The 27,504-nt window shown below is 39.7% G+C and overlaps 1 protein-coding gene across 3 annotated transcripts; it reads right to left on the bottom strand.

Annotated features, from left to right (window-relative positions):
- Nucleotides 1-612: 612 nt before the first annotated feature.
- EMB (embigin) lies at nucleotides 613-23,052 on the bottom strand. 3 transcript variants are annotated; one of them, XM_026865946.1, is made up of 10 exons: nucleotides 22,845-23,052; nucleotides 18,419-18,502; nucleotides 16,143-16,232; nucleotides 14,806-14,895; nucleotides 11,936-12,110; nucleotides 10,716-10,804; nucleotides 4,833-4,960; nucleotides 3,419-3,701; nucleotides 2,588-2,621; nucleotides 613-679 (listed from the first exon to the last, which is right to left on the bottom strand). In XM_026865946.1, exons 1-10 carry the CDS (start codon nucleotides 22,927-22,929, stop codon nucleotides 622-624), a joined length of 1,116 nt encoding a protein of 371 aa, XP_026721747.1. In that variant the 5' UTR covers nucleotides 22,930-23,052; the 3' UTR covers nucleotides 613-621. The 3 variants fall into 3 exon arrangements, with proteins under 3 accessions (XP_026721747.1, XP_026721748.1, XP_026721749.1); XM_026865947.1 differs by lacking the exon at nucleotides 18,419-18,502; XM_026865948.1 differs by lacking the exon at nucleotides 22,845-23,052 and having other exon boundaries at nucleotides 18,402-18,493.
- Nucleotides 23,053-27,504: the final 4,452 nt, after the last annotated feature.

Raw genomic sequence — 27,504 nt, 5'->3', positions numbered from 1 at the left:
GGAAGCAGCCTGTAATTAGACTGTAAAGAGGGCAGAGAACAGGGAAGTTTATTATATAGCTTCCACAGGGCTACATATCCTCTGTTTCTTTCTTCTACCACTAATCCTTTCAGTCACCATCGATTGAGCTCTGCCTTCTTTCCTAGAGGCCTATAATCCTTTGTTTCACATCTTTGGTACTGTGACATTCCCCACTTGCTATCACCTTGTGTTCGTCCTTCATAAACTCACTCGACACCCAAAATACAGTCGAAAGACTAGGATTTTGGATACATCAATTCCTATGCACCTCAGCACCTACCCAGGCATTCATAGAAAGGTTTCATCATCAGGACTTGAGCAATTAAGCAGGTTAATTTGGGTCCTATTTTAAGGATTGAATGGGTGAACAGAACTATTAAACCACAATGATGACAGCGTTTGAGTTAAAAGGACTCACTTTCTTGCTGATACTACATCATGAAAGATTATATATTGTTTTATCTAAACAATGATTCTATTACTATGCTGTTCTCACACTGAAAAAGGATTGTGATGGCACAGTGGATTTGTTTGTTAGGCTGCTCAAGAGAAAAGTAAACTCTGGTCTGTTTCATCTTTCTTACCTTTTTGGGAATCAGATTAAATTTTCCTGTGCCTAGCACTGCTGTTTTCCAGACCATTGCTTTCTTCTGATTTACTATAAGAAAGAAAGGTTGAATTCCAAGACTCAGCTTTTAAGTATAGGATTAGCACAGTCATTCCAGGCCCACAATCCAACCAAAGTACTTATAATGTTATGTGGTAAAAGAGAAAATCAATCACATTTTATAAGAAAAAAATAAGATTAAGCAAAATTTAAGCAACCAAAATACTGACTTTTGAAGTCTTTCAGCCAAGAAGTCTTTCAGCCCAACTCAATCCCCCAAAAAGTTCTGGGCAGAAGTTATAACAGTGCTAGCATTACTGGAAATGACTGCCATACTATAATTTCATTCAGTGTATAGAATTTGTAGATAAAGTGAATGCTCAAATAATATACAAGCAATATACAGCTCCACATCCTCAGAGCATAGGGTAAAACACTCATATGATTACTCCTTCCAGCATACCTACAAGTAGCTATATGGTGTTGGTCACAGTCAAGACTTAAATTAACAATTATCTTGCTAAACAATTTTGTTTCTGAATCACTAGCCTCCCACCTAATACCTTGTTGGCTGAGACATTTTAATTATAGTCTCATCAACCATTTTCAGCTGTATTAGCCATCACTTGACGTAACAGCCCAGAAAAGTTCTTTTGGAGCCATTCTCCCTGGTACACAGATGTATATTCTGAACAGCCAGTAGTTGAAATAACTTTCAGTTATTGAAATCAGGCAAGAAGTACATGGTTTAACAGATTTTTTTTCTCATATGTGTTTATCTAAGATAGAACTTCAAAGTAAAGACCAAGCAGCTGATCAAAACCATATTTCACATCTCATCAAGTATGAAACCATTTGAGTGCGCCACACTGCATTACAATCCTATTGCAATAGAGTTTCAGCATGTTTATAAGAAGCAGGGCTGTGCAACAAGGGCAATTATTCAATTTTCAACCCAAGACATATCCCAAACACTAAGCAGTATAATAGCATATATACCCCCAAGACATATCCCCACTTTATAGTATAATTGAATTACAGCTTTAAAGCTGTTTAGATATGGGGAAAAGCACTAGAATATCTTTTCAGCTAGCACTGGAAAACGAAACGGGAAAGAATACAACACAGGGAAACAAAGGTCACTGCAGCAAGAAATTCAAAGAGGGAAAAAACAGCATTACTCAGACAAAAAAAAGGAGGGGAGAAGAGACTGAGGGGAAGAAAACTGGAGTAGACTGCACACATCTGAAAAGAGGAACTGCTAGGCTGCATCTTAAAGGGGAACTTAATAGGACAAAAAGTGACTGGGCTTCAAAGGATGGGAGAGAAGCATAGCTTATTTTAGCAAGCTTTTAGAAATGTTATGATCCTAAGGCAGAGGGGAGCCAGCACAGGAGTACCAGCCCTCAAGCAGCAGAACATCAACAGAAGTGCCTACACCTGGCACTCTAGCTCCAGCAGTGCAGCCACTCCTGTGCCCAGGGAGCTCAAGCCATCAGCACAGTGAGAGGCCCCCCAGGAAAGGCTGGAGTTACTACCAAAATGGTCAACACCACCAGTTCCCAACACCCCAGAAACCACAGGCTTACCTAGGACAATTAGGGCTTTGACAACATGCAAGTGAGAGAAATGTATGCTAATACAGACAAAATACATATGAGAAAAATTTGAAGGCATCTTTTGTAAAATCTCCACCTGAAAATGGTTTTCCTCATAGTTACAGCCTTTTAGAATGAATTTATAATGAGGACACATGGTGCTCCAAACACCAAAATTGTCAGGTAGAAAACAGCACTCTGCACACCGGAATTAAGAAATCTTAAGGAAAGGAATAAATTGTACTTTCACATTCATCATTACCCCTTACCAGTTTGGTCCACAACAAGGTATAATTTTATACAACACACTAATATGCAAAAGAGTAAATATTTAACTAAAGTATACTAATTCTTTACTTACAGTTGCTCAATTTGGTCAAATTCTTTTTCGGCTTCTGCATAACAGAAAGAGGACTATATAAGGTCTCAATTTAACAAACACCAGAAAAATTCTGTTTAATTACATTAGTTACTCCATGTTTAAGTAAAACAAACTTATTTTTTCCTTTTATTAGCTTTCTTAAATTTGCAAATCAAATTATCTCGTTCCTCTATTTAATGGAACTACCTGCAAATTTACCAAAAAGGTCTACTATGATCAAGTTTTATAACATGATACATATTGAAATCAGATATTTAGAACAAATACAAGATAAATACACATATGCATATATGTTTAACACACACGTGCACAAGTTTAATATTTATATTATATATATATATATATATATATATATCACCTGTTTCACCTTGCAGATCTATTTCAGCTCATCTATGTGTGCCTTAAGTTCAGGAACCAACATTAGTGCATTCTGTTTTAAAGCATTTTTCCTCTTAATTTCTTGATATCAAGTTTCTCCCATCAAGATTAACAGATTGCTTCCATTCCTAAGCATTCTCCAAAAAAGTATAGCCTCTAAAGTCCTTCTTGTAAGGAAAAAAATAAGGACTGTATCAAACCCTTTAAGGGAAAATATTTCTTACTGAAAACACCTTACAACTGAATACAAGACTCACAGAAGAGATTTAAAAATCTAAAATACAGTTTTCTAGAACAAAGTATTTTATCACAAAAAAATTAAATATATGAAAAATCACAGTAAGCTTCATATATGAAGTGTTATGGGTCATACCTTTCTAACTTTGGCTTCAATTTCAATGGAAAGCTAGAAATGACTGAAAAATTACTTACCTGAACCCTTCTCTTTCTTTTTTGAATACATCTCATAAAGGAAAATAATAGTTACTAAAATAACAACTTCAGCCACAATTGCTAGAGAGGGTTTGAGAGGCACCATGAGGGACAGGACTTTAAGCTTCAGCTTTCCTTTACTTTTCCCTAAATCAAAAGCTGCTTCACACCAATATACACCATTGTCTTCATTGGTGAGCTTCAGTATCTTCAAATGGGTTACATTGGCAGATATTCTATTAATTACATACTTGTTTGCCAGCAAAGTGTCATTAATGGCAATCTGAAAATTAAAAATACAAGTCTTATTAATGCAATGAGAAAGTGTTTAATCAAATTATTTATATTATCAACAGACACGTCTATACAGAGAGATGTAAAATGAATTAAGAACAAGTGGTGAAGCATGTTTAGTTTACCTCCAAAGGAAGGATTTATCCTAGCCGGCCACCCTGGTTCTCTTTACATTCAGTGAAAAAAAAAAAAAAAAAAATGCACTTGTAGTGAGCAAGTTGTCTGATTTGTTTTAGTCTAAGACCAGATAAAAGGTACCCTTGACTACTGACACTTCACTCAAAGGCAGCCTCAGTTTTCAGGATCTAATGTCCCGGTTTCATCAAGGCACAAAGCATACAACTTCCAAGGAAGCTGAACTGGGAATGCTGCTTCAGTGGGAAATATGTTTCAGGAGTATTGAGGAGACAGATCTATTTAATTAAAGTTGATAGTGCTTTCCACAGAAAAGGGCTAGAACAAAATGCCTATTCTTCCAAGGCTAAGGGGGAACCCAAAAGGTGGGTATGTGAAGGAGGGCAACTGCTGAGCAAGATTTTCCTCACAGCCTTTAAGGCAAGTGCTTAAATGATTTCAGCTCCTTCAGAGTCAAGTGGCACAACAGTCTCCAGAACAGGATGACCTCCTTCAGGTTCAGTGCCCCAGAGAGATCATACAGGTTGGGAAATACAGAATTACTCTGTACCTGGAGAAGGAAGAAAAGAGAACATGGTCCTGTTCTCCCTCAAGCATCCAATACCTTACATGTCTTTTCAAAAGAGTGTCCTGCTTTTTTTTTTTTTTTTTGTAAGATTTGAGAAATATAACCATCATTAACATCACCAAAACAACTATCTCAAGACTTGCCCGATTTGTTTTACTCTTATCTGGGCTATAAAAGTACAAATGGTAAGGGGTTTTTTGGAAAAGAGACATCATACAAACCAGAACAAAAACTGCATCCCTGTAATAATTAATACTTCTAAATACCACAGATTTTTTTTCCATGTACAGAGATTCACATTAACTTTAATGGAAATCCAATTTGTAGAGCCAACAGTGAAAAATCAATATATTTTACAAAGTGTCTGTACTTGGTTTTGCCATGTTGTTTTGCTTGGCCAACAGATCGAAAACTTACCTGTTCACTTCCATTGGTCATATACCAGGTCCAAGCTATGGGAGTATAGCCAAAACTTTTACAAATCATTACAGCTGTATCTCCTTCATAACTGACTATGGGTTTTTCTTTTCCTTCAATTTTTGGTACTAAAAAGAAGTAGGAAAAGTTCATCAAGTGAGAGCTACTGGTTTTAATTTCAGTATTACAAAAAGATAAAACCGATTTAGATATAGATTTATAGTATTCACTTCCTTTTCCCTTAAAAAAACCTTCTTTTATAATTAAGACAAAACCACAGATTGAGGGAGCTTTGTAGCTACAAATATTTTCTGAGCTGAAGTAATGACTTGTGTGCATGCCAACAAAAAGGACTTTTGGTCCAATCTTGCTAAGGACAGAACATGGTCACAAGAAATAAGACATATAAATTTATAACTTTAGAGCTACTTATCCTAGCTATTTTAAGTGCAGATGCCCCACAGCCTTCCAAAAGTAAAAGCCCCAAAAAGGTTGAATACATTGCAGCATCCCACAGATAGAGCTGAACATATACATCACATATTTTCCCTGCTTCCTTCTCTTCTTCTTTATTATACTGTTTACCAGCATGTTTTCCTGAGATCCATCTATTTTAAGTTTTACTTCAAGTTTCATTGCTCTATCTTGTAATTAAAGATCCTTTACGTCTTTTAAATTATATTGGTCACACTAGACCAATCAGGCCAAGAATTTGCTTTCAGGAGTTACGTTTGAACAATTTGGTATAAACATAAGAAAAGCAGGATGAAAAAATATTGGAGCGTGTGAAAACAAAAACCTTTATACCCAGCACTACAGATTTATATGGTAGCCAAAAAAATTTAGGCAGGCTGATCAGTAGTAAAGCACAGCTATAAGCATATCAGCAACACATGTGAACACAACTGCCATGATTAAGGACATGAATATACATCATGAGTTCTGGGATCTGGCTCTAACAGAATCCTGCATGCATGCAAGGAAGTAATATGCTTTGTCCCAGGTGTTTCTGCAAGTAGATCACCCAGAATTTGGTGACAAAACACTGCTACTGCACAGAAAAAAAACTGCTGAAGAGATAAACAGACAGATGATTGCAACAGCATTTACACCAGTCACATTTCCACACTGGTTTAAAGACAAGAGTTGTTTCACAGCACATACACCTGGACAGCTGCTTAAGGATCCCTTAACAAAGGCCAAATGCAAATTAACTTGTTCCACCCTTTAATATCACTATTAGAAGACTTCATACCATTTAAAAATACCCATGAGTAATCTCCATGTTTGATAATTTGAACTTCCTATGAGCATAGCTAGGTAAAAGCTTAACTCCTCAAAATCTGCAGGGTTATGCCATGCCATAACAGGGGGGATGAGGAGAGGTGACATATCCAATAAAGCCTAACTGCCTAGTGGAAAAGCTATTGCAGTTAGTTACAGCAGTGATGACTTTAGCCACTGAGCCTATACCAATGCATTACTCATCTTTCAGTTTGAGAATTGTTCTCTCTGCATTATTGACTGGAAGATTCAAGGACTCCTCCTTCCCATTTCCCTCACTCTTGCATTAATCTTAAAAAGCGTCAAGCCAGTACCTTTTATAGCATCAGAAGTGGCAGCATTCAACTACTGTGAAGCAATTCTCCCTCGTTCTTTTAATGAACCAACAACTCCTATGCACTGTTCTGGAAAAGATTACTTCCCTATTGAGTCATTCCTGCCCCTACTGAAATAGTTATTGTACACTTTCAGAAGAATAGGGTGTCCTCTGACTTTTTTTAATCTAAACAGACTTGGGTAGCCACTCCCTAAACCTTACCCACATGCAGACAAAAACAATACATAAACATTTTTAGAGATTAAAAGGTCTGAATAAACTACAATATTGTCTGTCTTCAGTCTTGCAGGCTCATCTTCCCTGGTTGAAAGTTTGAAAGCAGGTATCAACATCACTATTGAAGATTTGAACATACACATCTCCTCAAGTCATATGACCAGATATCCCACTGCACAAAGGCAGCTTGCAGCACTGAGGATTACAAAGGCCTGCTGGTTAGTTCAGCTGAGGTCAGGGTAGTTATTTGAAGAGGTAGGGTTTTTAAGGAGCCTGTGTTCAGGTTGAAACTTTCTTATATATCAGAGTCTGTGAAATTTTCACGGGTCAAAGTTGGCCATGCTCTTTGCAAAATTCAGATGGTGGTTACCAGGCAATGATTATGAGAGTTTCTGGGCTGTTGTACCAGCAATGACCCTCACCCTGCTATCACAGTGGAGGTAAGGGACAGAGACATGCAGCACAACAAAGATGCAAGGGATATTGATAGATCAGTAACCATGGTAACATCTGTGAAAGGTCAGACCGGACTTAGGACTTCTAAATGTGCCCATCTGAAGTGCATGTATACCAATGCACACAGAACAGGTAACAAACAGGAGGAGCTTGAAACCATGATGAAACAGGAAAACTATGATGTTGTGGCTATTACAGAAACATGGTGGGATGTCTCCCATGACTGGAGCGTGACAATTGATGGCTACAAGCTCTATAGAAGGGATAGACAAGGAAGGAGAGGTGGTGGAGTAGCACAGAATGTCAGGGACTATTATGATTGCTTTGAGTACAAGTATAGTGAAGACAGGGTGTCTTTGCATTAGAATCAGGGGGAAGGACAACAGATGGATGATGTGGTAGGAGTCTACTATAGGCCACCCACCCAGGACAGAGCAGTAGATAAAATATTCTATAGGTACTTAGGAGAAATCTCATGATTATTTGCCCTGGTTCTTGTGAGACTTTAACTTCCCATACAGCTGCTGGAAATAAAACACAGCAGAGCAAGACCAGTCCAGAGATCCCTGGAATGTGTGGGAGACAACCTCCTGACACAGATGGTGAGTGAACCAACCAGAGAAGGTGCCCTGCTGGATCTCTTCTTTGTGAACAGTGGACTGGTGGATAATGTGGCAGTTGGAGGCCAGTTAGGGCAGAGCAATCATGAAAAAAGAGTTCTTAAAGAGGACAGGAGACAACATCCTGGAAGTTTCAAAGGGCTGATTAGTCACCTGCTTGACAGAATCCCTTGGGAGATGATCCTGAAGGGTATGGGGGTTCAGGAAGGCTGGGTGCTCTTTAAGAAAGTCTGAATGACACAGGAGCAGGCTGTCCCCAGGTGCTGTAAGAGAAGCCAGAGACAGAGAAGACCACTCTGGCTGAACAGGGAGCTTTGGCTGCAACTCAGAGAGAAAAGGAGAGTTTAAGGACTTTGGAAGAAGGGGTAGCCACACACAGTGATTACAGAGAGGCTGTGAGGCTTTGCAGGGTAGAAATCAGGGGGGCTAGCTAGGTCCAGCTAGAAATTAATCCGCCTTCAGAAACCAAGGACAACAAGAAAGGTTTCTATGTCAGTACCAGAAGAAAGACCAGGGATAGTCTCCATCCCCTGCTAGACATGGGAGGAAACATGGTAACAAGTGACAAGGAAAAGGCTGAGGTGCTTAATTCCTTCTTTGCCTCGGTCTTCAGTAACAAGACCAGTTGTACTGAGGGAATCCAGCCTCCTCAGCCAGAAGACAGAGACTGGGAGAACGACCCCCCTGCAATCCAGGAGACAGTCAGTGACCTGCTGCATCACACAGACACACACAAGTCCATGGGACTGGATGGGATACACCCGGGGGTGCTGAAGGAGCTGGCTGGAGTGATTGCCAAGCCACTATCCGTCATCCTGGCTGACCAGGAAGGTCCCAACAGATTGGAACTAGGCCAATGTGACACCCATTTATAAGAAGGGTCAGAAAGATGACCCAGGAAATTACAGGGCTGTCAGCTTTACATCAGTGCCCAGGAAGCTGATGGAGCAGCTCATACTGAGCAGCACCACACAACACTTGCGGGACAACCAGATGTTCAGGCCCAGTCAGCGGGTTTATGAAAGGCAGGTCCTGCTTGACAAACCTGATCTCCTTCTAGGGCCGGGCGACCTGCTTATTGGATGAGGTAAAGGCTGTGGATGTTGTTTACCTTGACTTCAGTAAAGCTTTTGACACCATTTCCCACAGCATTCTCCTGGCAAAAATGGCTGCTCATGGCTTGGATGGGCACAGGCTTTGCTGGGTAAGAAGCTGGCTGGATGGCCGGGCCCAAAGAGTTGTGGAGAACAGAGTTAAATCCAGTTGGCGGCTGTTCACGAGTGGTGTCCCCCAGGGCTTGGTTTTGGGGCCACTCCTGTTTAACATCTTTATTGATGATCTGGACGAGGGGATCGAGTGCACCCTCAGTCAGTTTGCAGATGACCCCAGGCTGGGTGGGAGTGTTGATCTGCTCGAGGGTGGGGAGGCTCTGCAGAGAGACCTGGACAGGCTGGAGCCATGGGCTGAGCCCAACTGCAGGAGTTTCACTAAGGCCAAATGCCAGGGGGCTGCCCTTGAGCCACAACAACCCCCAGCAGCGCTACAGGCTTGGGAAGGAGTGGCTGGAGAGCTGCCAGTCAGAGAGGGACCTGGGGGTGCTGATTGACAGCCGGCTGAACAGGAGCCAGCAGTGTGCCCAGGTGAGCAAGAAGGCCAATGGCATCCTGGCTTGTGTCAGCAATAGCGTGGCCAGCAGGGACAGGGAAGGGATCTGACCCCTGTACTCGGCCCTGGGGAGGCCGCCCCTCGATTCCTGTGTTCAGTTTTGGGCCCCTCACTACAAAAAGGACATTGAATGACTCGAGCGTGTCCAGAGAAGGGCAACGGAGCTGGTGCAGGGCCTGGAGCACAGGTCGTACGGGGAGCGGCTGAGGGAACTGGGGGTGTTTAGTCTGGAGAAGAGGAGGCTGAGGGGAGACCTCATCGCCCTCTACAACTCCCTGAAAGGAGGGTGCAGATAGCTGGGGATGAGCCTCTTGAACCAAGTAACAAGCGATAGGACAAGAGGGAATGGCCTCAAGTTGCACCAGGAAAGGTTTAGACTGGATATTAGGAAGCATTTCTTTCCAGAATGGGTTTTTAGGCGTTGGAATGGGCTGCCCAGGGCAGTGGTGGAGTCCCCATCCCTGGAGGTGTTTAAGAGTTGGGTCAATTTAGCGCTTAAGGATATGGTGTAGTTGGGAACTGTCAGTGTTATGTTAATGGTTGGACTGGATTATCTTCAAGGTCTTTTCCAGCCTTGATGATTCTGTGGGCATAAGGAAGGGAATAGCTCTCATTACAGATGAAGGTTCTCAACAGCTTGCATTTGTTTCCTTTCCATATCTTCCATTCAAGTGGATTTCACCTTCTACAGTCAGGGTCAACATTACTGGAGAAGAGAATACAGAACTGAAGAAAGGGCACTCATACTACCCAGTGAAGTACACTAACACTGAATATAACTGCTGTTCTTTTATTATATGGAATTAAAGATGCACTAAAGCAGTATTTTGTTGTTTCAGAAATACAACTGATTTTTTTCAAAAACCTGCCTCCATTCTGCAAATCATTGTTCCTCTTGTAACACCAAATCTCAGGCCAAACTTTGAAGTCATTGGCTCTGCTTTTAGAAAAATTTATCTGAGACGCCATCCCTTCCTCCCAGCCCCCAGAAAGTGATTTGTATGCATTGCTGCTCTAGGGTAGAAGAGGTAAAGAGAAATCGGTAACTCATTTAGGAAAAGAGTAGCCTTATATGCTCTTTCAGTTGTTAGCAAGTTTTGTTAAAAAGGCTGGGGTTTGCTTCAAAATTCTTTCCTCCATGCTACAGAAATGCCACTGATACTGATTCTCACTTAGCTTGACAATATTACTCACTGTTTATCAAATTAAGTTGCAATTCCCATACTAGCCAGAAACCACATTAATACATTTAAATTGTCAGGTAGAGCAAAAATTTAAAATAAAAGTAAAATTAAATACAATTACCTTGTAAATTAAATACAGCACTGATTTCTTCTTCACCTTTCAGAGTACAGCTGTAACTTCCCAGCTTGCTGTTATCCAAGATCCTCAATCTTAAAAAAAAGTTTCACCAATTTGCTTTTTTTGCTTGTAGGACAAAGGAAAATACAACTATCACTGACTGTTAACTAGCATTCTAAAGAAACCAGAAGACATTAAGAGTAGAGCAGAGACATCCATTGCTGAAACACTAGGATGTGGGTTTAGTGCAATGTAGAAACAGCATGACATTTTTTAAAAAAGCACAACCGCACCTGAGAACAAACATCTTTTTCACCCTTGTTGCTCACAGAAGGCCAAACATCTTTAAGCAGTATGATCTACAGGTTACCTAATTAGACATGGATTCACCATGTTAACTATATAGCATATCATATGTAGGACTTGTGAATATATTATTTACATAATTTGCTCTTTCTAAAGCCAGTCTGTCAATGGCTAATATATCTTCAACACAGAATAGTTTTAAGGAGCTGCCATCTAACAAAGTCCAGCATCTTCTCTGACGGCAAACTATACCTTTCACAAGCACTCTAAAAAAGATTTACATGGTTGTGTTTGTGTATATCGAGAGACAAAAAAGTTAACATTTTCATCACATTTTCTAACATTTTGATGTTAAGAAAGCAAAGCTATACAGAAATCAACCTGGTTAAAATTAACCCATTTATAAATTTTTAAGAGTCCAACAGTAAATTGTATCAAATTAAGAAAAATTTCTACATCATTTCTTGAGTCTCTGTAGAGCTTTGAAAGAGTTAATCTTTAAAACAATCCAAAACACCTTTACTGTAAAGCTAATTTCTTCTCTCTGGTTAATTATAAAGAAAAAAAACCTGCCCATTGATGGTTTTCACACTTCTGCAAAGCAGCACTGAGGTGGAAAAGAGAACATGGATAAAGAAACAGTTATTTTAGCAATCTTAGACTGAGGTTACTACTTCATTACTGAACAGAATTACTGGACTTTTAAAGAACTATGTCCGTATGCTTGTCTTGAAGAAACCTTGCTTTTCCAGCACTACAGGAAGAAGAGGAGCTCTTCTCTCCAGGCTCAAGGCAACTGCAACGTTTTTCCTCTCCTTCAGCTTCAATATGTCGATTATGGTCATATATTAATCACATTTAGCTCATGTGATAAATCATTAGAGCCTGCAAATAAAACTGCAAAGAATGCTACTTACTGGATACTCCAGCTAGTTTCAGTTTTATTGATGTGTTTGACTGTTTCATTTCCCCTCTTCCAAGTCACCTGAAGACTTTTCAAATGAGAATATTTATTGTCCAATCTGCATGAAAGTTCAATTCTAGTTCCACGGTCCAAAGTGATATTTTTTTCCACAGAAGTACCAGAAACACCTGAAAGTTTAAGAAACTGTTTATGAAAAACATTTCTTCATTCTGGAGGAAGAAGAAATTTAAAGATTGTGTTTCACATATGCTGGATTACAAGTGAATGCATTGTGCTGCTGCTATATTTTCCAGGGTAAAACAACTACCGAATCAGACAATCAGTGTTTGACAGTAATTTTCTTAAACTGTAACTGAGTTATGATACACATCCATTACAAAAATGACAGTCACTCCATTCTTTAAGTAAACTTCCTATAGGGACTCTAATACAAAACCACAGATATTCATTTCACTGAAAGCAAGACAGATTTACACTGTAAAATGAACAAGCTTTAGAAAACTCTTTTCTCTTAGGATATTATTAATACTAGGAATAATTAATAAATAGATATGTTTTATAGAGCACAGGTGCTCTAGGAACAAACTGAAGAGGAGTAACCATGAGGACCGAGGAACTGCATCAGTCAATAGTCATGTCCGAAGAGGAATTAGAATGGAATGATAAGAACAAGTCAAAACTGTGGAATACCATGGACTTTTGAAACCGATGATCAACTAAGAGCTGAAAGTTCCTGGAAAATCACCAAAGACTCATTGTATTGTATTATTATTATATTATCTATATTATTATATATATTATTATATTGTCATTATATTATATGGTATATATAGAGAGGGTGCTTTTTGTTAGCTGTTGCCACTCATTGAGGTGATGGCCCAACTCTCAGTTGCTAATAAAGCAAGCCTAGAGGGAGGTAGAGTCTAGGGAAATCCTTTAACTTACACTCCTATGTAATTTAACCCAAACCAAAACATGTTAAGTACTTAGCTGTAACCAGGGGTAAAAATGTCTGTTCTCAGTTTAAAGTTCCCTTTTGACTTCACATTAGGTATTATAAAAGCAGGATTTACCGCATTAAAATATTAGTAAGTATATAAGTATTTACATTAATATCAGAAAGAGTTATACTTGTACATATCTATAAGCATAGAAGTTTTAGCCAGCTGCAGATTTTTATGATACTGTGAGATAAGAGGTAATGTCCTGTTGCTAGTGAAGTTGATAAAATCCATAACTCTTGACATTGTTGGATCTGGTTTGTCATGCTACAGCTACTCGAAACTAAATCATCTTCAAACCCATTTATGGCTGTCTTCACCTTCCTACTGGCAAATCAGTAGAAGTACAATGTGAAAACATTCCACTACAGTAGAAAAAATTTACTTTTGCTTTTAACAAGCTTCATAAGCATAAAATGAGTGACTCTAAAAAGTAGCTTTCAAGAGCAAATATCTTCTGGGAAACATACAAACAGGCTTTTATAAAAACACACCCCTGACTTTGTACCCAACAGCACTGACATTTTAATTCATAATTGGTCTTTTCTTTCATGCTTTCTAGATACACCTGTGGTTAGTCCATCTGAACACTCCATGCAAATTTATTCCAGGCCTCACCTCAGTCCTAGACCTATCCTGTAGTACTTGATGGTCAAAGAAGTCCATCTGTATTTCACAGCTCACATGCTGAGAGAAAGGGCAGTTTTAAGGTACAACTCACTGACTTAGCAATGCAAGTCATACCTAAGAAGCAACAAAGTCTGGCTGAAGTGGAAGCACCAGACATCCCCACAGAATATTTTAACTTCACTGGGTCTGGCAGAGACATTTACAGCCTGCAGAACAGCATGCCCAGCACTCTAAATCACAGCCAAAATATTACAGATCTGTTGAACTGGAGTTAGAGGTGCAACACCTCAATCTTTCATAGCAGAGCAAAGTCAGTGACTGCAACTCATTTATTAGAATCATTACACTCAAATGAGCCAAGCATAACTCACTGATCATAACTCATTGATCATAAACTTAAGTGATTTTACAAATGGAATTGGTTTCACAGCAGCAAGAGTTCTACAGTCAAATTAGTTGCACTGGCAAGAGATAGAATCTGTATCTTTTGAGATTTTAAAAATCCACACTTTAAATTAATGGAACATGAAAACCCTATGCTGTTGAAGATTAACCACTAGCAATACTGATATCTGAGGCATCTCTGTACCAAGAGTGCATGTACCAGAAAAAGAAATGGACCCTACCTTAAGTTTCCCACTAGATAAAAAACACAGCATAAATACTGTGCAATTACATCCTTAAAATATCATACCAGTACTTTGCAAAGGAGTTCTAACTGATACCGTCCAATTGAGAGGTTTTAATCAGTTTTTCCATTTGTCCTAGAAATTACTTATAAATTATTATGTGTCAACTGGGAACTACATATCTACTTCAGGAAGAGGCTTACCTTGCCTTTTCTTCATGCTTTAACTCCTGTAATACTGCAAAGCTGACCAACACCTGCTGGTTAACAAGTACCCTAGCTTATATGGTTTCTCCAAGCAGATTCACTACTGCAAAGAAACTGTCACTTTGTGTTGATTTGGGGGAACAGATTGCTATGAGTTGTTTTTACTTGTGATTTTAATAAAGAAAAGAATCTCATTCCCACTACAAAATAGCCATTAGAACACAATACTCGATAGCACGAACTTACTAATCTTTGCTTTTACTGAGCTCATCACATGAGCTTTAACATACTTTATCAAGAAGTTGCCATTCTAGATACTTCTACAACTCATGCAAACTTACTGTGTGTAATCTTAGGCATTCAACACAACGTAACTGGAAGAAAAAAAAAACTCACCAGGCAGGAGTACCTCATACTCCACAAAAGTGACATCAGACACATTCCCTCCACTTGCCTGCTTGAACTCCTTTGTTGCAAGATCTGGACCTAAGCAAGTTGTGGGGGAAGCAAAGCGATATACTATGATCCTATAATCACACAGCATAGTGTCAATATGGTATTGCAATTGGTTTTCATAGTAATCTTAGTGGAAAAAAGGATCTTGCCAAATGCTGACTACTATGGAGATCCTTTCATATACCTTAAATGTTAACAGCCAGAATCTTAATGCAGCAGTATTGTGTCATCGCTACTGTAGTAGTTATGTCATTTTAGAAGATAGTTTCTAGCTTTAATATAACGTTATAATTGGAAATGTCCATACTCTAAATAGATCATAACTATAATTCAGTGATTAGAAGAGTCACCTATAGCTTACAGGTGGGTCCTAAAACTGTATAGGACTACATTAGTGTTTTAAGTAGCGCTTGAAAAAGTAGTAAGCTTTAGTAAAATAAAAAAGAATAAACAGAAGGACAAAACACTGCCATTCTCAAAGCTACTACAATTTAACAACACAGCCAGAAAGCCAGAGGTAGACTATCTAATCTAGATGCAACTCTAATGAATACAGAGGCAAGAATGCCCTGTGCTCCACTGGAACATGGTCAGAGTCCCACACTTCTCCACAAAACTCCTGTTATGCTGCAGGGAATACCCTTCTGCACACAAAGAATATCAATACTGACCATCATCTGCCTGACTACAATACAATCCTTTCTTTCTGTGAGGTAAAACTACATTTAAAGGGTTCAATGTGGCCAAAAAATCCTTTTCTGTATGGCTATGGATAGCATACTATTCAAAGACTACCTCTATAAAGCTCTACAAAGCTTGACACAGCTATCAGGCAGGCAACTGTAAGCATAAACAGTCTTTTCCTACCACTGTACTTGTTCTCATGCTTTATGCATTTCAAGAATAGAGGAAGAAAGCCAGTTAATAAGCTACAGCTTTAACAATGGATGTCGCCCAGCTAAAGACGCATCACCCACATCTATACACATCATTACTTCATTAGTATTGTACTATCTGCATACAAGGTCCTAGTAACCTGAAGTATGCTATAGGGGAAGACGCTGGAAATTATGCTTCAAGGAAAGGTCTATTCAATAGTTATAGCAATTTTTTCAGTTCCTACAGTTACTTTCTTTACAACTTTAAACACCAAATTGTTTATCTTAATTAATCACCATAAATCCTCCATAACAGCTTAACTAAAGAATATAAAGGTAAAACCTTAGATAACCAAAATTTAACAATTTAAGTGGAAGACAGCATGTGATCACTTTTACCAGATGTAGAGATATTATGCCCAAGTGTCAAATGATCTGAAAGGTTCCCCTGAGTTTGCTGGTTGACAGTTTGTGTAGTTGTCATGTGCTCTGAAAGGTGAAAAAACAAACCTGTTACAGAAAATTTTTTTTTTTCAATTTAGTAGTATAAGAAAGATATTTCCACCACCCACCACCACTCTATATATAATACACTTAATGTTTTAAGACATGTTTTACATGCTAGCAAAGTAATTCTATTGTCAGTTATTTTATAATGCATTTCAGAAACACATAAACAGTAATTACAAAGTGAATCTGCTTTATCATACATCATTATAGGAGGAAACCATTCTAGTTTTTGTAGAAGGAATTCTCTCCTGTCCATGGATTGAAAAATTTCCAATTCACAATCAGGAAAAAATAAATTGGGCTACAGCATCAGTCTTCTCAACAACAGAAGCACTGGGTGGCAAAGTTGATCACAGAGCAGTAGAAACAGTATCTCTGAAGGCCTAAATCTTCTCAGAATTACTCCTCTTTTCCTGCATAAAATACTGAACTTTGAAGTAAAGTTCTTAAACACATGCCTTTCAGGTACAGTTGAGAGACTCTGGCTATACTGAAGGAGGTCCCTGCTACTGGTTTACTTCTAGAGGTCTCTGAGCAAGCATAAGCAGAGGTACCACATGCCTTCCAAGTTATTGGCCTGTTCCGTAAAGCAGTGGTTATTTTAACATGTTAGCTCACAACACAAGGAATGCTATGCCACAGGCAATCAGCCTTTTGCCTGGCTTGTTCCATCTGCACTTTCATACCTTCTGTTATCCTTCAACCAGTTTAAGTAAAAATAAACCTATATATTAAGGTGGACAATGTGGAAGAACATAGCTTCAGGCTAGTTAGTTTGGTGGTAGTTCACAGTAGACTGGTCAACCTTAACTACTAGTCCAAAATTGCTTTTTAAGCAAAAAAATTAAAGCTGTTTCCCAGCACTAGACAGTAAGTCTTGTTCCTCTAGACAAGAGCATAAGCAAGCCTTGATCTCCACCTGATGGAAAACCAAACTAGTCCAAGTATTTACCCCTGAAATTTCATGTGAAGGGCTTAAAGTGATCTGGAGAATCTTCCTTTGTGTGCAAACACCTTGACAGCATGCCAAGGTTGTCATGGATCACCAGAGTTTACATCAGTCTAGTACATGCATCACCTGTTTTTTTACTGAAATCCCTCATCATGATGCATTCAAAAGCCACCAATGACAGTTCATAGGGTAGTTGTTATCCATCCACAAAAAAATAGAGGACCTTTAAAATGTCTTGCACACTAATAAGATCCTCATACTGACTCTCTTCCTCAATTCACATATTAAATGAAAATAGTCAGGTGAAGTCATATTATAAAAAATAGCTTGTATATTTTAGTTCAAATATATGTGTGAGTTTTTATATAAAAAGAGTTATTGAATCTATTATTTGAATTTTTGAAATTGAAGCTATTGCACTCTAGTTCTCACATTGTGCTAAAAAGCTCAAGTAAATAGCATTATAATCTCCAATGACAAAATTGTAGACAAAATAACTTGTCAGAACTTGCTTGAGTTCATGTATAAATATAACTCAGCTCATGTTTGATTTGCACTAATCAACATGAGCTTTGGTACACTGCTGAATTCCTGCCTCTGATCCTTATGGAGAAAGGACAGGTAGAATCACCATTCACTGGTTTCTTCTGCATGGAACTTATTCTCTAGTCCCTATCAAAACGATGACTAAGGTCCAGAATATGGTAAATAAATTGTGGGGACAACAGAACGTTTTGACACATCCAAAATTTAAAAAAGATAGAGCTAGCAGACACAGTGATGCAAGGGCATTATTATATCTCTCACTAATACATGAACATGAGGAGGAGCCTTCACACTACGAGTTATAAGTACTAGAACAGAACCTTCCACAATGGTTCTAGTTTGGGATTTGTCCTCTCTCCAGTGTCACTGCCTGCTTTTATGGCATATATGCATAAAGACAACAGGTCACACAACTGTTACTTGCATAGCTTTTTTCAGTCCTTGGGATGCTTACAACATCTGTCATAAGCAGTCCTTGGGATGCCTGTGACACTTGAGCTCCTGTGGTGGCTTTAAAAGGCCTAGATTATGTACTTACCTCTGTTCCATCTGAAAAGTCACAATCTTATTTCAAGACTTTAATATGAAAATGTAAAGTCTACATGGTAACTCAGTATTCCTAAGAAAAAGTATTATAGATTTAGGTGTACTGAAATAAAACAATTACCAGGAGATGACTCAAGTCCAGCTTGCATCTTAGTCAAAAGGTTTGCCTGTGATTTACTGACATCTTGTGTTGTCACAGTTGGATCTAAAAAGAAAAAAGGGTTTAAAGAAACTTTATTCTCTCTCAACTGAACTTAGAAGTATCTAGTTCATTAAAATAATTCAAACAGAATCTCCTCACCTCAGCCTACTACTGCCATTTTTCCTCAAGTTCTGAGCACACACAACCAAATGTACAAGATCTACTTTTCATTAGTTCTTTAGCTTACTTTTGGCAAGAGAAGATTAAAGAACAGAGGCAGTATTATTTGACCTCTAATTTCCGTATACAGATATTTTCCTGTAGTCATACAAAGCCAATCATCAGAATAATCCAGCAGACCAATAAACTTTAACCTGTACACAAATCCTGTCTTGTTTGTGGTCTTACGCCACCACCGCTTATGACGTTATTTTGAAATATAGATTAGTAGATTCACTAATAAAGTAAGGACCTCATTACAACCTTACATGTCTACCCTGTTTTGCGATGCAGTGAACAACCTTCTTTCCTATGACCACCTTGGTGAGCAAAACAAAATTTTGTGTATGGGTCAAACATTGACTTCAAGTAATAATAGTAATTACTATTTCCACTTTCCTTAACACCATTGCAAATCTAATTCTGCTCCTATAATACACTTTTTGCAAAAGACAGGCAAGACTCTAGGGGTTTGCTTTATGTTCTTGACTGGAAAAAGGACAGCAGGATAAGAGGCAGACTTGCTTAGTTTGAATATGTTGCTGTGTCACTCTTCTATTAAGAATTCAAGGTCCCTAGATGTTTTATAAAAAATGGAGATGTTTGCTACTTCCCTTCTGTTCCCACATTTGGGTGGCAGAACTAGTCAGTATACAGTAAATACCTGATCTTCACATGCCATATCTTCTATTGCCATAGCAGTACAATGCACTTCCTCAGACTCAGATCACTCTCACATTAGTAGGTTAAGGGATTTGGCCAGTAGTTGCAGAGGGAAAAAAGGACATGTGTTTTGCAGTTGTAATTAAAGTCTGGGAGAGGTAATCAACTCTGCTGGACATCTAATACAGCAACAAGCACAGATGAAAAGTGAGAAGCCACATCACAGTTTGTGTTCAAACTTGTTGAGAACTGTGTGCCTTACACAGGAAGTAAAGTCAGCATCCTGGCAGTTCCCACAAGTGAACACCACCACTAACACTCCCCCTTTTCATCACTATAGGCATATACAACCTACAGACTCTCCCACTGGCACCTCCAGCACACAGCTACTCCAGACTGGATCAGAGTCACGCCCAGTTTGCACCATCTGCTTTCTCAATCTGTCTATTATACTTCAACCAGTTCAGATCAAGAGTAAAACAAGGTAATCAGAGGATATGATTAAAAAATTAAGCATTAGTGGTTCTTAACAACAGCCTCATAGTTTTTCATACCAGTCCACTGGTCCCACAGCAAAGTGTTCCCTCCCAGCCCTTCACCCAAGCAAAGAACTTAAGACATCTGCTCTGCATACCTGCTGGCTTATGATCCAGTAAGTGAGAAGACTGAGCCTTATTCTCTGCTTGACAGAGGTGCTGAGATTAGAAAGAGCTATTATGCTTCTGATATTCATGGTAAGGTTAAAGAAAGGTCCATGAATTTTTATATATGCAGCATCTTGAGGCAATCTAAGGATGTCATGGATCACCTGATTGTGCCAGGCTAGTAGATGCATCACCTGCACAGTAATTAAAATCCCCAAAGTTGATAAATGTAGAAGGTGCTAGTGCCAAACCACAGAGGAGCTCTGTTATCTATCTGCAAGGAAGGCAGATAACCTGCAACATAATTTGCATACTAAGAGGGTTCTCATCCAGGCTTTCTTCCTTGGTTCACAAGCTCTTCTCTCACAGACACCTGCTAAATAGCATCAGAGATCGAAATGACCCAGCACTGCATGGTTAATGTCATCAAGTCATGCAGTGAGGTAAGCAAGTCAAGTGGAATAACTTCTCAAACTGTTGAGTCATGGCATGCTTTAGCCTATAATTGATATGCATTAGATTTGATCAATCGTGTGGTAGCTTGCCAAATTCTTGTTGCCCTGATTTTTATGCTGAAAGGAGTAGGTGAGAGTATGAGGTCATTAATTTATTTTTTTCTACCTTACCTCTGCTCCCTACAGAAGCAAATATTCAGGGAATGAAGTATGGATGTACCATACGTGCCATCACTAAAGCAATTTCAGGCTTTAAAAATGTATCTGCTCTCTTCTTCAGCCATAAAAGTGGCTGAATACAATTTGGTTTAATTTAACATATTAATTTAATGTTTAATTTAATGTCAATTAATAATAATTTTATACTCTGTACAAGCACACATGCATTCAGCAGCATCCAAAATCAGCTGCCAGAGTGTCCCTAAAAAAAAGGGAAAAGCTGCAGGTTGAGCTCTCCTGAGGATACACACGAAGGACTTCCAAACGCCCTGACAGACGCGTATACACTGTTTCTGGCCTTCACTAGAAGATGGTATCAGCTCTCCTTCCTCCAAGGGAGCATGAACTTCCTCTTACTGAACCTGTGCAGATAGTCCCTGTGCTTGACCAGGTTTTCACACATGTGGTTAATACCCAGTAGAAGAGTAAAATACTCTTCCTTCACATTTAAATCATCATGGAAATCACAGTACGAAGCCTTCACCCCTAGTTCATACAAATAAAGCATTTAATAAAAGTCTAAACCAAAAGCCTCACTTTACACAGATAAAGGGTACTAAAACAGGTAGCTCATTTATGATGTCTGCTCAAAAGCAGACATTAATATTCATCACTTTAGGAAGACTGTAGATTTGTGGAAATTTTGGAAATATGAATATGGTTTTGTTGATGTTTAAGTTGCTTTGTGAGGTTTGAGGTTTTTTTAAATATATCTATCACCAAGGGCTTTACATAAACTTAGAATTGCTTCAACCACCATTAGGTACAGTTTTCAGTAGTTATACAGTAGTAGTTATCAAAATAAATACCATGTGGCTAACTTGCCAAAATGTGACTCACACATTTCTACAAATATCAGGGCATTTAAAGCCAAAAAGCTTCTTTGCCAATGAAATAAACTGTTAGAAAGGACTTCAAGTTTTATATGCATGTATAAAAAGACACATACATATTTTAAAGAAGCTTTAAGAACTACAGCAGATTTTCCTCTGTGTGCATACATAAATATATGGATTTTAAACAGGCCCTGAGAACTGGTAAAGACTTTTTCCGTCCTCTCACATTATGTGAAACTATTACAAATTTTACAGAAGCTATGTACTACTACAGGAGAAGTACTGGTCCTTTCAGTATTATGAAGACCAACAGAGGCATGAACAAACCTGTAACTACTTACATGTCACACTGAAAATGCAGTTAAACCACTGATGGCTTAAGTCACAGCCATAATATTCACATACGCATACTGCCAGAACTTTCTGCCTTAGCAAGTCATACTCCAACAATATCATATTGCTCAGCAATCGTCAGCAGTCCGTTATTTCTTCCCATTACCATTCTGCACTACCATCCTGCAATGCTTCAAAGACAGGGGTTAACAACAGAAATCCACTAGCTTTAGAAACAAGCTCCCATTTCTTTAGAAGTGGCTTGCCTGCTCCTGAATTGCTTAAGATCACTAGAGGAAGAATAGGGCCCAAAAAGCTCAAGTCCATCCTCCTTCATGGGTTTTAAATGCTGTACTTAAAAATGCAATATAAAATCGTCCGAGGTACATTTCTCACAGCCAGCTAGGCATACTAATATTTTTAATAACGTAACTTACCAATTTGAGTTTTTTTCAGGAGTTAAACAATGTTTTATTTGATAAGGATAGGGCAGCAACAAAACACTATACCTCAACCTCCAAGTCCTGTACCTGTGAACTAATAAATCCTCCCGTTATTGAGGCAGAGGCGTTAAACCACAAGACTGAACATCACTGGATGCGGTTCAGCGCCGCAGCCAGCGTATCTGCTGCCCACCAGCACACACACACACACACGGGGAGGCACCGCTAACGGCCACGTAACCAGTCATTAGCGGACAGCAAAAAAGGGATTCCTACCTTCCAGCAGGCCCACGAAACACCCGAACGCTTTTTTGAAGCGGAAGGCGAGAGATGACGGGGAGGCAGGGGTGGCAGCTGCCCCTGCAGAGGGTGTCGGGGAGGAGGCAGAGCCGGGAGTTACGGGGTCGGGGCCGCCGAGGGAACAGACGCCTCAGCTGTTTCAGCAGGCAGGGCCGAGAGGCAGCCGCCTTGCTGGGCCAGCGCTTCGTACCCCCCGGGGAGCCAGGCGGGATGCTTCGGAGCAGGAAGGACCCCTGCCCTCCTCGCCCCAGTCCAGCCCGACGCTGAGGGACGTGGGACGAGGGAGCATTTACCTGCGGGGCTCCCGCCCGAAAGGGAGAAGCTGAGGCAGAGCAGCAGCCGCAGTCCCAGGCGCTTCTTGGAGAAGGCGGCAGGCATGGTGCCCCCGCCGCGCTCCCGCTGCCGGTCCCCCGGCGGCGCGCAGGCAGGCGGCTCGGCTCGGCCACGCACCGCCCGCGGAGGAAGCTCTGCGGGAGAGCCAGCTGCTGCCACGGGAATCAAAATCAACCAGGGCGAACGCCAGGCAACAACCAGCAAAAAAGGGCAAGAGCCGCCGCAGGTAGCCCGCTCCCTCAGGAGGAGGATATATAACGGGCGGCGCGGCCCCGCCGCGCTTTGTGAGGCGGGAAGAAGCAGGGCGTGGGTGAGCACCGGTGGCTGGTTGGAGAGGAGCCTCTGCAGCTGATCCGGCTCGGAGCCCCGCTGGGGAGAGCTGGAGGCTGGCAGAGCTCGTAGGAGATGGAGTCCTGTCGTATTCTGGGCCGAAAGCGGTTGTTGCTGCAGGACCACCTCAGCTCTCAGCTCGCCCAACTGTCGGAGGCAGCTACCGCGGGTAGGGTTTGCCAGGAGGAGGCTGCCTAGGGCAGAGCAGAGTCTGCCCTTTGCCTGGTGATGTGTAGAACCCAGCTTTGAGGGTCAGTGGCTCCAGGGCAACTGGGTTATACTGTATGAGAGCTGAAGCTTCTCACTTGTTCTAAATCTCCGGGCTTGGGCAGCGATGGCTGAGGAGAACCGTTTCTAACATGCTTCTCAGGACTTCTGACTGACACTTGGTGCCTTTAAAATTGCAATTTAATTATTTAGACTGTTTTAATCTGTATATGTGCATGTACATATATAGTAAAACCATTCATATATACGCATTTCTTGATAAATAGCTGTTAGGATTTTACACCATAAAATCTGTCAGGGTGGCATCCTTTAAAGGAGAGTCTCCATTACGGGGTACTTGCTGTTTCTTACCAAGATACGGTTACTTCAGCTAATGCAAAAGTTGAATTCTGCATAATGTTTGTAGCAATAATGCAAAAGGCTTACGGCAACTAAGCCTTTACATCATTTTAGCTCTCCCATTGGCAGAGCTGTAGGAGTTCATGCAGAGCAGAAGTCAAATGCCCTGTGTCTTGATTTTCCAGCATTGAACATGTTGATGCTGCCATGCATGTCCTCCAATACCAGTACAGTGTTCCTCAGATTAAAATTTTCCATTATAAAATCTCCTATTAAATATAACTAACAGCAAGAGACTGGGAAGAGGATTGTTTTGTTAAGCCTTTGCTGCATGTTACAGGAAGACTCAAGATTACTGTCTAAATGGGACCATGTGTATATAGGAGCCTTTTCTGTTGAAAGAATGAACACCCTTCATATACTTGAAGCCATGGAATGGACCCTTCTGTACTCCATCTCTAAGGTTATTTAGCTGATGTACAAAAAGTAGGAAGTTATATATATGGGTAGCCAATGCACCCATAGTTGTCTAAAAAGCTGTGAATCCACTGCTTTTGGAATTTATTTGTGACCTATATTTCTGTGGTGTTGTGTGATAGACCAGTGTCCTCTAAAGAGAGATAGAGTTCTGTTAATCTGTCAGGCTGCTACAAGTGCACAGAGCAGTGGGATTCAGAGAGAATCCAGTTCACAAAAGGATGTTTAGGAATGGCAGATCTTCAGTTTTTAATGGGAAAAAAAAAAAATGGCTGGAGCATAAAAGCTGAACCAGCTAGGCTTGAAGGGACTTATCTCTTGGGGAGGTAGGGGGAAGGAAGAGGAAAAAAAAGTTATTTTGACTGCCTTTAGGTATGAAGGGGCTGGTTTGTAGTTCCAGTTAGCTCTCCTTGAAACGGGTGAAAAGAGGAACTTTTATTCACCTGATTTAGGAGTGGGGTATGCAGCACCATTTGGTGAGGCAGATTTTATCCACCTCAAAACCATATAGATTAGTTAGTGTGGGGCAAGTCTAGGTAGAAATCTATGGCTAATCTCTGCTAGCTGGCAAGAATGGAGCTGCCAGCATAGTCTGATCTAGGATCTAGCTGTAGCTTTAGAACTTCTTGCTTAGTGGAAATTGTCAAGGCTCTGATGATATGTTTTGAGTGACTTGGGTTTGTCCTGTATAGGACTGGCTTCTGTCTCTCCCACCAAGTAATTTTGGGTGGAGCATCAAAGCAGTCTGAAAACATGACGACCTTGGCAGGATTCCTTAGAAACTCTTTTTCAGGGCTTGTCTCTTAATGGTACAACCCACACTTACCTAATGCTGAATGGGAGGAAAACAAACATTAAACTGCCCCTGAGGGACCTGTTGTTTGCTATGCTCATATTACGGAGATACAGAAGCTATGAACCAGGAAGGGGGAAAGGCAAAGAGGAAGCAGAATTTGGAAGAACCAGTTAAGCAAAGAACCAAATAGCCCTTGAGGGGTTTCAGTACTCCAGAGCTTGCTTTACCATAATAATATGCTAGTACTAGATTATTCCCCAAGTACTACTGCTGGATTTGGTAATCGTTAAAAGAGTAGAAGTGAGAGATTCCAGAAATTACAAGGCTAGTGATAACAAACTGTGAGAAAGTAGAATATTTGGGATATTGTCACATTTGCTTGCATTTGGAAGCACTATCTGATGAGTAATTAGGAGTTTCAGGAAAAGTATCTCTATTTAAATTTTGAATAGTAAAACTAGTTTGCTCCATCTATTAACATCCAGCATATTTTCCTCTTCTCTCTTGAGCTAATTCTTTTCCCTCACTTCTAGAGAGAAACTTTGATTTATTCTCACATGGTAATTACTTGGCAAATCTGACGGTCATTTTGAACAAGGATTCATATGTTGAACTATAGTCTGGTTTGTAAGAAAACTTTTATTTTTAATAAAACCTCTGATATGGAGAAATTGCTGGTTTATTCAGCTGGAAGTTCTTTGCCAAAATTTTTGTGACGGAAGGAAAGTAAATGAAACTTTGAAAACTGCTGCGACATGCTGGTTGAAGAAGAACCTGAATTATAATTTGTACTTTTACCGCTCCTTTTCTCCAATAACCAAGTCTGTGTTCTCAAAGCCCAGTCTTTGGCATTCATTTATTTCTGTTAATAACTAAAACAGTAAAATAACCAAAGGCCATACCTGATCCAGTGGTTTCCTTGGCTGGAGGTTTGCTTTTTATAAAATTCACTCAAATTTTGAAAGGTAACTAACACATATGCGAGAAGAACTGAGAAGAAAAAGTCAAAAGGGACTGAAAACCTCTTGAGATAGCAGTTCAGGTATGTTTCAGGAATAGTGCTCAGCAGCTTCCAGCACCTGAAGCTGAATCATCCAGACCTTATTAGACTCTAGCTAGCTTTTTCTAACATTCAATAAACTTTAATGAAGAGATGTTTGTTAATGGGTGTGAAATTATTATTTGGAAAAGCAGGAAAATAAACAGTGGGAAGTAGGAGAAACAGGTTAGAATTTCTTCAGAAATAAAGTCTTGTAAGCATGACCAGGAGATAATTCTGTGAGGCCAGGAGGTAATGTGTTACTAATCTGTGGACTGCTATCAAAATATGTGCCAGAGTAGATGCTATACAACATGTCCATGGGTTCCCCATTCTACAGTAACAGTCAAAATAAAAACAGTTTATTCAACAGTTACAATAAAGCATTCAATGTTTATAATAAAATTAAAAAAAAAAAATGCAGAAGGCATGTGTTTCTGAAAGCCAAAGCAATATAATGAATGGTAGTACAAGGCTACAGAATGGAATTTTATTGTCTTCACCAAACATTTATCTTTCGCTTGCTGTCTTTGAAGGATTTAACTAAAACTGACCTCTTGGCTGGATATAAAATTACAGGCCAGATTATGCAATCTGCATACTCTGCAATTGTCTACTCTGCAGTTGCCTACTCTGCAATGTCTGCATCCTTCTGAGTGGCTTTAAATCCTAGTATCTCATGTCACCTCCTCGAAGGCAATTTGCAAGACTAATCACATAATCTCTATTGATAATTCTGCCATTTATCAAATGCCTAATGTCATGTTCTATGATCTGAGCTGCAGATGAAACAAAAATGGGGGCTGTAGTGCTGTAGAAACCTGTTTCTTAAAAACCTTAGGTTGCTGCCAGTACCAATTACTGAGATTAGCAATACTGATCAGACAGGATACAGTATCAATTGTTATTGTGTGGGGCCTGATTTTGTGTGGGGTTGCAGATTATGTGGTATGGCTCTGCTCAGAAGAGTCTTTGTTCACATGGCAAACACACTGTCATCAGAAACTGGCAAGCAGAAAGACAAGTAAGATTTTTAGCAAACAGTTCTTTTTGCCTTTCTACTGAAAGCGTGAATGAAATTGGCAATTTTAAATGGAAAATACAATTAAAAAGCAGTATTTTGTTTAAAACACAATTTAGATTGAAAATTTACGTACAGCCATATAAAGAGTTTTCTGTAGTCTGTTAGTTTAATGTAGAAATAAAGTTCACTGTGATACCAATTCATAACACCACATCTTGCAAGTTGCTGCTTCAAAATGTGCAGAAAATATTTTAAATGTCTTAAGCAAGACCAGACTTTGAGGAAGGTACTATCTTCCGTTACAGTAATGTACCTGGAAAAAGTAAGCCAGCCTCTGATCTGAATACAATTTGAAAACAATTATTCTGTATAATTGTAATTATCCAG

This window comes from Athene cunicularia (assembly GCF_003259725.1).
Source record: "Athene cunicularia isolate RWA chromosome Z unlocalized genomic scaffold, athCun1 chrZ_part1, whole genome shotgun sequence".
Lineage (NCBI taxonomy): Eukaryota > Metazoa > Chordata > Aves > Strigiformes > Strigidae > Athene > Athene cunicularia.
The sequence above is the reverse complement of the archived record's forward strand: the minus strand, read 5'-3'. Positions and strand labels throughout refer to the sequence as shown.

Excerpts from the sequence above, each read along its gene's own strand:
- EMB (XM_026865946.1), bottom strand. The coding sequence starts at position 22,929 with ATGCCTGCCGCCTTCTCCAAGAAGCGCCTGGGACTGCGGCTGCTGCTC. Across the intron at positions 2,622-3,418 it reads AAAGAAAGAGAAGGGTTCAG|AAGCCGAAAAAGAATTTGAC; the intron begins GTAAGTAATTTT and ends TCTGTTATGCAG. Across the intron at positions 680-2,587 it reads TTTGACCAAATTGAGCAACT|TAAATCAGAAGAAAGCAATG; the intron begins GTAAGTAAAGAA and ends TCTTTCTTATAG.